Raw genomic sequence first — 15541 nt, forward strand, 5'->3', positions numbered from 1 at the left:
TGGGAGTCTGAGCCTTCCACTGAACGTGCTCATTCTCCCCGCAAGGTCCGAGTGTAGTGGGTGGGAGGTGTTGTGCATAATATACCCCACCTACTGCCCGAATGCAGCTGAGATAGGCTCCAGCACCCCCGCGACCCAAAAAAGGGACAAGCGGTAGAAAATGGATGGATGGATGGATGGATGGATATATATATATATATATATATATATATATATATATATATATATATATATATATATATATATATATATATATATATATATATATATGTATATATATATATATATACAAACCCAGTTTCCATATGAGTTGGGAAATTGTGTTAGATGTAAATATAAACGGAATACAATGATTTGAAAATCCTTCTCAACACATATTCAGTTGAATGCACTACAAAGACAAGATATTTGATGTTCAAACTCATAAACTTAATTTTTTTTTGCAAATAATAATTAACTTAGAATTTCATGGCTGCAACACATGCCAAAGTAGTTGGGAAAGGGCATGTTCACCACTGTGTTACATGGCCTTTCCTTTTAACAACAGTCAGTAAACGTTTGGGAACTGAGGAGACACATTTTTTAAGCTTCTCAGGTGGAATTCTTTCCCATTCAGCTTAAGTTGTTCAACAGTCCGGGGGTCTCCATTGTGGTATTTTAGGCTTCATAATGCGCCACACATTTTCAATGGAGACAGGTCTGGACTACAGGCAGGCCAGTCTAGTACCCGCACTCTTTTACTATGAAGCCACGTTGATGTAACACGTGGCTTGGCATTGTCTTGCTGAAATAAGCAGGGGCGTCCATGGTAACGTTGCTTGGATGGCAACATATGTTGCTCCAAAACCTGTATGTACCTTTCAGCATTAAGGGCGCCTTCACAGATATGTAAGTTACCCATGTCTTGGACAATAATACACCCCCATACCATCACAGATGCTGGCTTTTCAACTTTGCGCCTATAACAATCCGGATGGTTCTTTTTCTCTTTGGTCCAGAGGACACGACGTCCACAGTTTCCAAAAACAATTTGAAATGTGGACTCGTCAGACCACAGAACACTTTTCCACTTTGTATCAGTCCATCTTAGATGAGCTCAGGCCCAGCGAAGCCGACGCCGTTTCTGGGTGTTGTTGATAAACGGTTTTCGCCTTGCATAGAAGAGTTTTAACTTGCACTTACAGATGTAGCGACCAACTGTAGTTACTGACAGTGGGCTTCTGAAGTGTTCCTGAGCCCATGTGGTGATATCCTTTACACACTGATGTCGCTTGTTGATGCAGTACAGCCTGAGGGATCCAAGGTCACGGGCTTAGCTGCTTACGTGCAGTGATTTCTCCAGATTCTCTGAACCCTTTGATGATATTACGGACCGTAGATGGTGAAATCCCTAAATTCCTTGCAATAGCTGGTTGAGAAAGGTTTTTCTTAAACTGTTCAACAATTTGCTCACGCATTTGTTGACAAAGTGGTGACCCTCGCTCCATCCTTGTTTGTGAATGACTGAGCATTTCATGGAATTTACTTTTATACCCAATCATGGCACCCACCTGTTCCCAATTTGCCTGTTCACCTGTGGGATGTTCCAAATAAGTGTTTGATGAGCATTCCTCAACTTTATCAGTATTTATTGCCACCTTCCCTAACTTCTTTGTCACGTGTTGCTGGCATCAAATTCTAAAGTTAATGATTATTTGCAACAACAAAAAAAAGTTTATCAGTTTGAACATCAAATATGTTGTCTTTGTAGCATATTCAACTGAATATGGGTTGAAAATGATTTGCAAATCATTGTATTCCGTTTATATTTACATGTAACACAATTTCCCAACTCATATGGAAACGGGGTTTGTATATATATATATATATATATATATATATATATATATATATATACAGGTAAAAGCCAGTAAATTAGAATATTTTGAAAAACTTGATTTATTTCAGTAATTGCATTCAAAAGGTGTAACTTGTACATTATATTTATTCATTGCACACAGACTGATGCATTCAAATGTTTATTTCATTTAATTTTGATGATTTGAAGTGGCAACAAATGAAAATCCAAAATTCCGTGTGTCACAAAATTAGAATATTACTTAAGGCTAATACAAAAAAGGGATTTTTAGAAATGTTGGCCAACTGAAAAGTATGAAAATGAAAAATATGAGCATGTACAATACTCAATACTTGGTTGGAGCTCCTTTTGCCTCAATTACTGCGTTAATGCGGCGTGGCATGGAGTCCATGAGTTTCTGGCACTGCTCAGGTGTTATGAGAGCCCAGGTTGCTCTGATAGTGGCCTTCAACTCTTCTGCGTTTTTGGGTCTGGCATTCTGCATCTTCCTTTTCACAATACCCCACAGATTTTCTATGGGGCTAAGGTCAGGGGAGTTGGCGGGCCAATTTAGAACAGAAATACCATGGTCCGTAAACCAGGCACGGGTAGATTTTGCGCTGTGTGCAGGCGCCAAGTCCTGTTGGAACTTGAAATCTCCATCTCCATAGAGCAGGTCAGCAGCAGGAAGCATGAAGTGCTCTAAAACTTGCTGGTAGACGGCTGCGTTGACCCTGGAAAAAAGAGCTGGACTGCTGCTGAGTGGTCCAAAGTCATGTTTTCTGACGAAAGCAAATTTTGCATTTCCTTTGGAAATGGAGGTCCCAGAGTCTGGAGGAAGACAGGAGAGGCACAGGATCCACGTTGCCTGAAGTCTAGTGTAAAGTTTCCACCATCAGTGATGGTTTGGGGTGCCATGTCATCTGCTGGTGTCGGTCCACTCTGTTTCCTGAGATCCAGGGTCAACGCAGCCGTCTACCAGCAAGTTTTAGAGCACTTCATGCTTCCTGCTGCTGACCTGCTCTATGGAGATGGAGATTTCAAGTTCCAACAGGACTTGGCGCCTGCACACAGCGCAAAATCTACCCGTGCCTGGTTTACGGACCATGGTATTTCTGTTCTAAATTGGCCCGCCAACTCCCCTGACCTTAGCCCCATAGAAAATCTGTGGGGTATTGTGAAAAGGAAGATGCAGAATGCCAGACCCAAAAACGCAGAAGAGTTGAAGGCCACTATCAGAGCAACCTGGGCTCTCATAACACCTGAGCAGTGCCAGAAACTCATGGACTCCATGCCACGCCGCATTAACGCAGTAATTGAGGCAAAAGGAGCTCCAACCAAGTATTGAGTATTGTACATGCTCATATTTTTCATTTTCATACTTTTCAGTTGGCCAACATTTCTAAAAATCCCTTTTTTGTATTAGCCTTAAGTAATATTCTAATTTTGTGACACACGGAATTTTGGATTTTCATTTGTTGCCACTTCAAATCATCAAAATTAAATGAAATAAACATTTGAATGCATCAGTCTGTGTGCAATGAATAAATATAATGTACAAGTTACACCTTTTGAATGCAATTACTGAAATAAATCAAGTTTTTCAAAATATTCTAATTTACTGGCTTTTACCTGTATATACATATATACATACATACACACACACATTAGGGCTGTCAATTTTTTGAATCAGATTAATTACACTCTTGAACTGTGATTAATCATATTTAATCACAAGTTATTTGCTCTCTTGAATCAAATTTGCTTATAAAAATACCCCAATATTTACATACAAATACAATTTGGTAGTCAGAATATCATACAACAACGGTTTTGAAATGTTTTACTGAACTGCAAGTCATTGATTTGCTCAATTTGGTGACAGTAAGTAGAATTAGATTAGAACTAAGTGCACATTTGAAGTGAAGTGAATAACATTTTTATAGAGCTTTTCTCTAGAGACTCAAAGCGCTTTACATAGTGATACCCATTATCTACTTCTTTAATCTACATTTAAACCAGTGTGGGTGGCACTGGGAGCAGGTGGGTAGAGTGTCTTGCCCAAAGACACGCGGCAGTGACTAGGGCCTCATTTCACTGCACACCAAATCTGATTTTTTTTGCTCTCACAGATATGATATTTTTGACAGTCTAAACGCTCCAAAGTGCTTCAAATCTGATCTTTTGGCATCAGATTCAGGCCACATCAGGAGGTAGTCCTGAATCCGATTGGAATCTGATATTTTCAAATATGGCAGCAGTCTAAACTCAATGCGACCTGAATGTGACCTGAATGTGATTTTTTCGTCAGCTTTGGGTGAGCTACATCACTTGTGTGCGCCGGAAATGGATATTTCATAACAACATCCAGTTTCGTTTTTTATTTAAGACGATTACATTTTCGGTGCATCACTTGTGTATTGTACGCAATTAATAGGCTATTTGTAATATATAAATATATATTTTGATTCCGAAGAAATAGGGGAAATGCTACACTAGCAAAGTTTACTGATTCAATGATTTTAACAAAAGTAGCACAGTTAAGTAAAGAAGGGTAAATGATGCACTATGTTAAGTTGTTTATGTGTGCGTTTACTACATTATCGATTAGTAACTGTACCTCGTTTGCAAGAAGGACTTTCAAAGTGTGCACTTCATTCTAACTATACTTACTGTCACCAGGTTTTGAGCAAACCAATGACTTAAAATTATCAAAATGCATTTGTACCCAAATATTGGGGTATTTTCTTCAGCAAATTTTATTTATGCAAGCCAATAATAACCCGGGATTAATCATATATATATATATATATATATATATATATATATATATATATATATATATATATATATATATATATATATATATATATATATATATATATATATATATATATATATATATATATATATATATATATATATATAAATAACTGACTGACTGCTTGTCAAGCAATCACTATGTAGTTTATATTTCTCTCCTTCATGTCATTGGCTAGTAGACTTTCATTGTTGAAGTGCCTGCTTTTTCCAAACATTATTTTCTATTGTCCCAGTCCCTTATGGATTTGTTCAACAAGCCCATCTGTTGTGTTGTGTTAATCATGCGTACAATAAGTCCAATGCAGGGCTGTTTGAGGATACATGGGCTTTGAAAGTTGTTTTTACCCCAACCCACATGAGATTACGTTGAATCAGTTGTGTTGGAGGCAATTCGCTTAGTTCATATCACACTTTTTTAAATGCGGCTTGCTAGGGAAAATATCAATTCCACACAATTAAGAAAGCTTTGAAAAAAGACTTATTTTTAGACATTGCAAAAGGTAATGTTATCTAACTGCGAGAAATCGTGCAAGCACAACTGATTGAGAGACCATTATATAAAGTGCCCTTTTAATATGAATTAAAGTGATTGTTTTCAATCCTTGCGCAGTTGTCTACAGGTCGCTAACTTTCAAAAATGTTGTAAGCATTATATCCCACCTTCTTCATGCGCTGAGCCTGCAAGCCACACTCCCACATAATACTTGTACACACACGCGCAAGAAACTGTGAAGAGAACAAGCAGCAACCAAAGCATAACATAGAGTAGGTAGAGCTAGGCCTGGGCCGATAATACATTTTGCTGGACGATATTTTGTCCAACATAAATTGCGGAGAAATTACATTATTGTGAGCATTGGACTAAATTAAGCACTCATGTAATCCTAACATATAATTATAATATTATTGCAAGTATTCCTTTGACATGCAATAAACTTTGCGTTCTTTGTAGCTTTTTTTTTTACCATTGCAATTGGAAGGGTCAAGAACATGTAACTATCTTAAGTAAGTAACATGTAAGTAAGTAAGTAAACACACATAAAAATAAAATGTACTCTTAATCTCTGTCAGCAAAATTATACATCTTGCACAGAGTGAACCCTCTTGCACCAAGAGAAGCGAACGACATAGACATTGCAATGTATCCATGAGGGAAAAGTTATTGAGTTCATTGTCATGTATTGTTTGATTAATTGGCACTGGCCTAGGTATAGCCAGAATTAAAAACATAGAAAACACACAAAGTTGGCAAAACATATTTGTTACTAGCCAGTGTCAGCTACACGGTGCTATATAAACCCTATTTAACAACAGAACATAAAGTTATTGACTTATGATGGTTGGCATCATTTTGTGCAGCTGCAAGCGTCCTAAAACATGCACAGAAGATAACATGTAGACATCCTTATATACATGTAATATATCCCTATATTTATGGCCAGAGGAGTTTTAATGCCTCCATGTCAGCTGTTCCTGCTTTTTCAAGCTTCTGCTGGACCAAATGAATTTGCTTTTGTGCAGACAGATTGTTTTGAAACTCCACTTGTGTGGAGATTTGTTTTAAAATATGTGTGTGGGTGTGGACAGAGATAAATGACATGACAGCACACCAATTTCAGAGCGCCTGCTGTTCAATCTTGGTCATATTACCAGTCAATTAACTTAAGGAGAAAATGGGGTGATCTGAGGACAGCAGAAGAGCAACGCAAAACAAGCATTTATTTTTCTCACAAACACTTTGTTGTGTTGACAAAGGCATTGGAAAATGAAAAATGAGGGGGAAAAAACCCTCCCATTTAATGAATTCTGTGAAGCACCTTTATTTCTAGTCTTCTCCATGACAGACGTTTCCAATCATAGTGAGGAACCATTAAACTGCTGTATGTTAATAGTTAGCAGCAAACCAGGATGTCATAAAAAAATATTATTGCCAGACATTTTCTTTTAGCTATCACTATTTTGCACACGGTACTGTCATGATATGAATGTGTTGCACTCATACCACGCACTGCATGATATCACCTAGTAAAGTAGTTGGCGCAAAGGCATCAAATATTACATATTCTGCTGACCAAACTACAGTTAATGATTGTGTGGGGGAATGTAAAAGTAAGCACAAAACAGTTTTGTGTGTCAGCTACCTGTTGTCTGGGTCTGCTGTGGTCATGGCTCGGGTTACGTAACACATCCTGAGCGGAAAGCATCGCCGGTCGCCCTGCAGGGACAGGGGCGGCTGAAGAGGAGAGCTCTGAGCTGAGGGGGAGGCGGGCGGAGAGATGATGGGGGTGCTGCTGAAACGTGGGGACTCTGGTGGGGGCGTTTCCCATCCGATTTCTGACACTGGTGAACCCTTTTTGACGTACGGCGTTGCCTCTCGCATGTACTTGACTGGACGAGGAAGAGAGAAAAAGAATGTTTAAAATGTCTATGTTTCATATTCAGGAATTGCTTAATACAGACATTGATATGGTCATGCTATTGTTTTGTATAGATATAGAACGCAATAAATACCTTGGATTTGCCACATTGAATGTGGTTAAAGGAGGTATTTCTGTAAAAATCCAGCAAATAAAATGATGACTATTATACTGTATTTATGGATATAAAAAGTTCATTCAACCTTTTAAAACACAGGTGTCAAACTAAAGGCCCACAGGGCCATTAGAAAGTCAACAAGTATTCAATCCACTTATGCATATTTCTACACCTTATGTAACCAAATTACCACTAAAGGCCACAGTAGTATCAATAGTATGCACCGCGCTTAACCATTCTTACTAAAGGTGTCAGATTATGGTAAATGGTAAATGGGTTGTACTTGTATAGCGCTTTTCTACCTTTTTTAAGGAACTCAAAGCGCTTTGACACTATTTCCACATTCACCCATTCACACACACATATTCACACATTCACACACTGATGGCGGGAGCTGCCATGCACGGCGCTAACCAGGCCCATCAGGAGCAAGGGTGAAGTGTCTTGCTCAAGGACACAACGAGATTAACACTAAAAATAGCAATAATTTAAATATACACAAATAAAAACAACACTACGTTAACCATTAAACCTTCCATCCATCCATCCATTTTCTACCGCTAATTCCCTTCAGGGTTGCAGGGGGCGCTGGAGCCTATCTCAGCTACAATCGGGCGGAAGGCGGGGTACACCCTGGACAAGTCGCCACCTCATCGCAGGGCCAACACAGATAGACAGACAACATTCACACTCACATTCACACACTAGGGCCAATTTAGTGGTGCCAATCAGCCTATCCCCAGGTGCATGTTTTTGGAGGTGGGAGGAAGCCGGAGTACCCGGAGGCAACCCACGCAGTCACGGGGAGAACATGCAAACTCCACACAGAAAGATCCCGAGGCCGGGATTGAACTCACGACTGTCCGTACAAAATAACACATTACAAATGCATGATAACACAGTTAAAAGTGATAATTGTATACTGAACAAAAATACAAGAGCAACACTTTTATTTTTGTTCCCATTTTTCATGAGTTGAACTCAAATATCTAAAACTTTTGCTATATACCAGTGGCGTGCGGTGAGGTTAATGTCTGGTGAGGCACGACTGCATCATCATAGTCAGATTTACAAACATATGAACCTGCAGTGCAGGTGTACCTAATGTTGTGTCCCTGCGGTCGTTCGCGGCTCCTGCAGCGCGAGCATTGTTGTTTTTGCACTTTTAGGCTTCTTGTTAAGTGACTTTTTTTGGGTGGATTCGGTCTTGCACGTGGAGGGTTTGGGTGTGGGCTTTGGTTGGTGTGGCCGCGGCGCTCCCGTCAGGGGTGTATTCTGCGGCGGAGGTGCTTGGCACCAGGAGGCGGGGTTATGAGACGAGCCTCCAGTTTTATGATCGCTCAGCACAAGAAATACGTTACACACATACAGATGTTGACAAAATACACTGTACATTATATACCTCAGCTAACTAAACTATGGAAATGTATAATATAATTCATATAGCAATACGGTCTCACTGCACAGCAGGCCAGCAGTTAGCCGAGTCATTGCGCACAATCCATGTTGAGCCACAAATCACTGACGTGCCTCAACTGGCTGCTGATCACCGCACCGTCTCTTTTCAGTATTTGAACGGCAAATGTGAAAATAAAAATAATCTAAAACTGGTGAACTTAAATGGAAAATAACTTTAGTATTATCACTGGATACATATAACAATTTAATTAATTTTTTTTTCTTTTTACTTTTTTTTTCTTTCCATGATGGCAGGTGAGGCCGTGCCTCCCCTGCCTCTAGTGACGGCACGCCACTGCTATATACAGAAAGTACCTATTCCTCCTAAATGTTGTTCACAAATCTTTCTAAGTCTGTGTTTGTGAGCATTTCTTTGTTGCCAAGATAATCCATCCCACCTCACAGGTGTGATTAAACAGCATGATTACTGCACAATGTGCCTGAGGCTGCCCAAAATAAAAGTCCACTCTGAAATGTGCAGTTTTGCTTTATTGAGGGTCTGGGAGGGTCAGAAAAGCAGTCGGTATCTGGTGTGACCGCCATTTGCCTCATGCAGTGCAGCACATCTCCTTCACATAGAGTTAATCAGGTTGTTGATTGTAGTCTGTGGAATGTTGGTCCACTCCTCTTTAATAGCTATGCCAAGTTGCTGGATATTTGTAGGAACTGCAACACGCTGTCGTATACGCCGATCCACAGCATCCCAAACATGCTCAATGGGTGACATGTCCGGTGAGTGCAAGAACTGGGATGTTTTTAGCTTCCAGGAATTGTGTACAGATTCTTGCAGCCTGGGGCTGTACATTGTCATGCTGCAACAGGAGGTGATGGTCTCGGCTGAATGGCACAACAATGGGCCTCAGGATCTCGTCACGGTATCTCTGTGCATTCAAAATGCCATCAATGAAATGCACTTGCGTTCGTTGTCCATTACATAGGCCTGCCCGTACCATAACCCCGCCCCCACCATGGGCCACTCGATTCACAACGCTGACATCAGCAAACCGCTCTCCCACACAACACCACATGTGCTGTCTGCCATCTGCTTTAAACACTGAAAACCGAGATTCACTTGCCAGACGCCATCGAATGTGAGCATTTGCCCACTCAATTTGGTTACGACAAACTGCTGTCAGGTCGAGACCCCAATGAGGACGACGAGCATGCAGCTGAGCTTCCCTCAGACAGTTGCTCACAGTTTGTGCAGAAATTCTTTGGTTATGCAAACCAACTGTTGCAGCAGCTGTCCAGCTGGCTGGTCTCACCAGACGATCATGGAGGTCCACCTGCTGGATGTGGAGGTCCTAGGCTGATGTGGTTACACGTGGTCTGCGGTTATGAGGTTGGATGGATGCCAAATTCTCTGAAATGCCTTTGGAGACGGCTTATGGTAGAGAAATTATTTCACGGGCAACAGCTTTGGTGGACATTCCTTCAGTCAGCATGCCAACTACACTCTCCCTCAAAACTTGCGACAACCTTGGCATTGTGCTGTGTGATAAAACTGAACATTTCAGAGTGGTGTTTTATTGTGGGCAGCCAACGGCACACCTGTGCAATAATCATGCCGTTTAATCAGCATCTTGATATGCCACACCTGTGAGGTGGAATGGATAATCTTGGCAAAGAAGAAATACTCATTAACACAGATTTAGACAGATTTGTGAACACTATTTGAGAAGCACAGGTTTTTTGTGTAAATAGAAAATGTTGTTGATCTCTGAGTTTAACTCATGAAAAATTTTTGTTCAGTGTAACAACAAACGGCATTTACAAAACACTTGCTTCTCAGACGCATTCTCAGACTTGCCAACTCTTTCTGCGGAAGAGCCCCGGAAATTGCATTTGTACACCAACATCTCTTTGATTCTGCTGTGTTTGTGTCCATATAAAATATTGTAGCTTTTGCCCATATGTTAAAAGGATGACGAGGAGGTGGTCAATCAACAATCACTTAATAATTTGAACAACCACAGTTGTCCTCGCGCGCACACAAAGCACAGGCTGTTTTGCAGAGTATCTTATCCTCTGTTTTTCCCTGCGCTCACCAGTCACAACGCATTTATGAACTCTCAGAAAATAGAAATCTTCAAGCCGGATTGAACACACACATATGTTTTTGTCAGGGGCAAGTGAATCCTATTGGGCCCGTGATCTAAAGTGTGCTTTGAATTTTGGCCCCCTGTGCGATTGAGTTTGGCAATCCTGTTTGAGACCATTTCAGGTTCCAATCCAATGACAGTGTGACCAGCACACTATAGTAATAATCCTAATAGATCAATTGTCAACTGAGCTTTTATATGTTTTTGCAAAATCATCCATTTTTTCTTTTCAAAACCAGTATTAAAAAAACAAAAAACGTTTGATTCAATTACTAACGTTAAGTGTACAATTAGAGAACTGCATTACCAATGGATTAAAAGAAAACACAGTAACATTACCTTTTAAACTAAACAGATTTAAGTTTTTCATGCTGAGCCCCATTTCACTAACAACCACTTATCTAAAAAATAATCAGCTCCAGGTCAAAGTTGTAGTTTGTCCAAGTTACAGTACCACTTTTGCTGCAGACCAGTATGTAAGAATAATGATTAATATGTAAAATCACTACCGATAAGAGTTTCCGCTGTAATGATTGCCATGTAAATTGACCAATGGAAACAGAAGCTAATGGCCAACAGAGTTAAAAAGGGGATTTAAAAAATATAAATCATACATTTTGTAGGACTCAGGCTGTGTTTGGCACCGTGATATTAATGAATGTGTGCATTTCTATATATAACAAGAGTGTCAGCACATTGACAAAACAACACTATTGAATTAAAAAAATATGTTACACACTGTAAAAAAATCAAATAAAAAAAAGTCAGCAGATTTTACGGGCAGCTTAGTCGTCAAAATTTCACTATAAAAACAAAAGTGTTACTATTTTTTCATTTTCAGTTTTAACGGCAACGAACCGTTCGTTTCTTTCCTCGGCAGGGCATAACGTTTCTGCCGCGTGACTGCTTTCAATCAGCTGTTCCTATCTTCCACAATAACAACAGGCTGACGGTGATCCCACGTATAAAAACAATTACAGGGTTTATTTTCACTTTTCCTCCTGACGATCAATGACAAGAATGGCAAAAATAATAAAGATGATGTTATAACAAAGAAGGGATACAACGAAAATTGTAAAATTATAAAAAGCAGTAAAACACTCCACGGCTAGTATTACCTTTTAAAATTCAAATTATTATAAAACCGTGATTGGTAACACTTAATAAAGTCACAAACTGGTGATTGATTGATTGATTGAGACTTTTATTAGTAGGTTGCACAGTGAAATACATATTCCGTACAATTGACCACTAGATGGTAACACCCGAATAAGTTTTTCAACTTGTTTAAGTCGGGGTCCACTTAAATTGATTCATGATACAGATATATACTATCATCATAATACAGTCATCACACAAGATAATCACATTGAATTATTTACATTATTTACAATCAGGGGTGTGGAGAGGGGGGTGGGGGGGGTGTAGGATATGGACAGCAAGTAGTGGACATAGAGAGAGAGAGAGAGACAGAGAGACAGAGAGACAGAGAGAGAGAGAGAGAGAGAGAGAGAGAGAGAGAGACAGAGAGAGAGAGAGAGAGAGAGACAGAGAGAGAGAGAGAGAGAGAGAGAGAGAGAGAGAGAGAGAGATCAGAAGGCATAAGAAAAAGCATCTGCATTTGATTGTTTACATTTGATTATTAACAATCCGGGGAGGGTGTTAGTTTAGGGTTGTAGCTGCCTGGAGGTGAACTTTTATTGCGGTTTTGAAGGAGGATAGAGATGCCCTTTCTTTTATACCTGTTGGGAGCGCATTCCACATTGTTGTGGCATAGAAAGAGAATGAGTTAAGACCTTTGTTAGCTCGGAATCTGGGTTTACTGTGGTTAGTGGAGCTCCCCCTGGTGTTGTGGTTATGGCGGTCATTTACGTTAAGGAAGTAGTTTGACATGTACTTCGGTATCAGGGAGGTGTAGCAGATTTTATAGACTAGGCTCAGTGCAAGTTGTTTTACTCTGTCCTCCACCCTGAGCCAGCCCACTTTGGAGAAGTGGGTAGGAGTGAGGTGGGATCTGGGGTGGAGGTCTAGAAGTAATCTGACTAGCTTGTTCTGGGATGTTTGGAGTTTGGATTTGAGGGTTTTGGAGGTGCTAGGGTACCAGGAGGTGCATGCGTAATCGAAAAAGGGTTGAAAGAGAGTTCCCGCCAGAATCCTCATGGTGCTTTTGTTGACCAGAGAGGAGATTCTGTAGAGAAATCTTGTTCGTTGGTTAACCTTTTTGATTACCTTGGTTGCCATTTTATCACAGGAAAGGTTAGCCTCTAGAATGGAACCTAGGTAGGTGACCTCATCTTTCCTGGTGATAACAATGTCACCCACTTTTATAGTGAAGTCATTGACTTTCTTAAGGTTGATGTGGGACCCAAACAGGATGGATTCCGTTTTACCCAAGTGTATGGATAGCTTGTTGTCAGCGAGCCAGGCGCAAGTTCTACAGAGCTCAGCACTGAGGATTTTCTCCACCTGTGACTTGTCCTTGTCAGATACCAGCAGGGCAGAGTCATCCGCAAACAAAAACAATTCACAGTTGCATGCCGATGACAAGTCGTTTATGTATATTAGGAACAGTAAAGGTCCCAATATACTGCCTTGGGGGACTCCACAGCTCACAGAGAGGGGTGGGGACACGGTGCCGTTTACCTCTATCACCTGCTCCCTCCCCTCCAAGTAAGATTGCATCCAGCTCCATGAGGTTTTGTGTCTGCTCATTACTGGGGAAGCAAGCTAGCGCTAGTTTGCTTAAACGCTAAAATTAAAACAAGAGAGATTAACGTCTTTTTTGTTCATTAAAAAACAACATCCCCTATTCTAAACTTAGAATGGAATGGAACTTTATTGTCATTGCACTTAAAAAGTACAACAAAATTTTAATTTTCAGTACAAACACATTCAGACATACAGTACATCGTACAGTGTAGACAGAACAAGAACACTGATAGGGCGCCACAAGGGCAGCGCCCTGTAAAGGCGGGAAATAGGTAAACCATGGGGTGAGGAGGAGGAGAAAAAAGTAAACTAAGTAAAGTAAACTCCTGTGGGTGGCAGGGGCTCAGTTTGAGACCAGGAAAACAATTTCAAGCAAAGCACACATACATATTACGACACACAGCTCGAGACTATCAACACATTACTGTCTGAGCAACTAAGATATTCAATTGTGTAGATCAGTGTTTTTCAACCTTTTTTGAGCCAGGGCGCATTTTTTTAATTGAAAAAATCCGGAGGCACACCACCAGCAGAAATCATTAAAAAATGAAACTCAGTAGACAATACAAAGTCGTTGTCGAAATTTTTGGATATGAATTTAAACCATAACCAACTATGCATCACTATAGCTCTTGTCTCAAAGTAGGTCTACTGTCACAAGTTCACAACCCGTAACAGCACGACGTGACTTATTTTGAGTTTTTTGGTTGTGCTCCCATGCATAGTGTTTTAGTTCTTGTCTTGCGCTCCTATTTTGGTGGCTTTTCCTGTTTTTTGGTATTTTCCTGTTGCGGTTTCATGTATTCCTTTGAGCGCTATTCCCCGCACCTGCTTTGTTTTAGCAATCAAGATTATTTAAGTTTTTGCTATCTTTTTTTGTGTGGACATTGTTGATTGTCATGTCATGTACGGATGTACTTTGTGGACGCCGTCTCTGCTCCACATGCTGTAGGTTTTTGCTGTCTTCAAGCATTCTGTTTTTGGTTAATTTGTAGCCAGTTCAGTTTTTCGTTCTACATAGCCATCCCTAAGCTTTAATTCCTTTTCTTAGGGACGCTCATCTTTTGTTTATTTTTGGTTTAAGCATTAGATACCTTTTTACCTGCACACTGCCTACCACTGTCGCTTGCATATTGTGATCACAACAAACCATCGTCGTCTCACACGACGTGTCCCCGACATCTACAAAGCAAATAGCTACCAGCTTCCACCTACTGATATTGAGGAAAATAACGTGGTTACTCTGCCGAGCTCTAGACAGCACCGAAACTCAAAAACGGCACCTTATTTGCGGAATATATTTACTGGTTTGCAAAAAATATTTTTAACCCAAATAGATGAAACTACACAATCTCCCATGGCACACCAGACTGTATCTCTTGGCACACTAGTGTGCCGCGGCACACACAGTGGTTGAAAAACACTGGTGTAGATTCAACCTACAGGCTGTGTTCCCTTAGACCAGTGGTTCTTAACCTGGGTTCGATCGAACCCTAGGGGTTCGGTGAGTCGGCCTCAGGGGTTCGGCGGAGGTCAAAACACACCCGACTCATCGTGTAAATAAAAACTTCTCCCTATCGGCGTATTACGGATACGACAACAGCAGACTGATTTGCAGGTGTGTAATTTGGTTTGAGTTTATGCACTGTGTTGGTTTTGTTGTTTGAACAAGGTGATGTTCATGCACGGTTCATTTTGTGCACCAGTAAAAAAACATGGTAACACTTTAGCATGGTGAACATATTCACCATTAATTAGTTGCTTATTAACATGCAAATTAGTAACATATTGGCTCTTAACTAGTCATTATCAAGTACTTATTAATGCCTTATTCGGCATGGCCTTATTATATCCCTAATCATCTAACCCTGACCCTAACCCTAACCCTAACCAAATAACTCTAAATTAAGTATTTGTTACTTAGAATATGTTCCCCATACTAAAGTGTTACCAAAAACATATAACTTTGTCTTAAATTTGAAAAAAAACATTGTATTTTTCACTAAAGAAGGGTTCGGTGAATGCGCATATGAAACTAATGGGGTTCGGTACCTCCAACAAGGTTAAGAACCACTGC

The 15541-nt window shown here is 40.2% G+C and overlaps 1 protein-coding gene across 1 annotated transcript in view; it reads right to left on the minus strand.

Annotated features, from left to right (window-relative positions):
• Positions 1 to 15541, minus strand: part of sntb1 (syntrophin, basic 1) — a 141472-nt gene that overhangs the window by 78992 nt on the left and 46939 nt on the right. Inside the window, exon 2 of the mRNA XM_062063379.1 lies at positions 6802 to 7048. Coding sequence (XP_061919363.1) covers positions 6802 to 7048 — 247 coding nt within the window. The remainder of the gene's footprint in view (positions 1 to 6801; positions 7049 to 15541) is intronic.

Source organism: Entelurus aequoreus, linkage group LG11 (genome assembly GCF_033978785.1).
Source record: "Entelurus aequoreus isolate RoL-2023_Sb linkage group LG11, RoL_Eaeq_v1.1, whole genome shotgun sequence".
Classification (NCBI taxonomy): Eukaryota; Metazoa; Chordata; class Actinopteri; order Syngnathiformes; family Syngnathidae; genus Entelurus; species Entelurus aequoreus.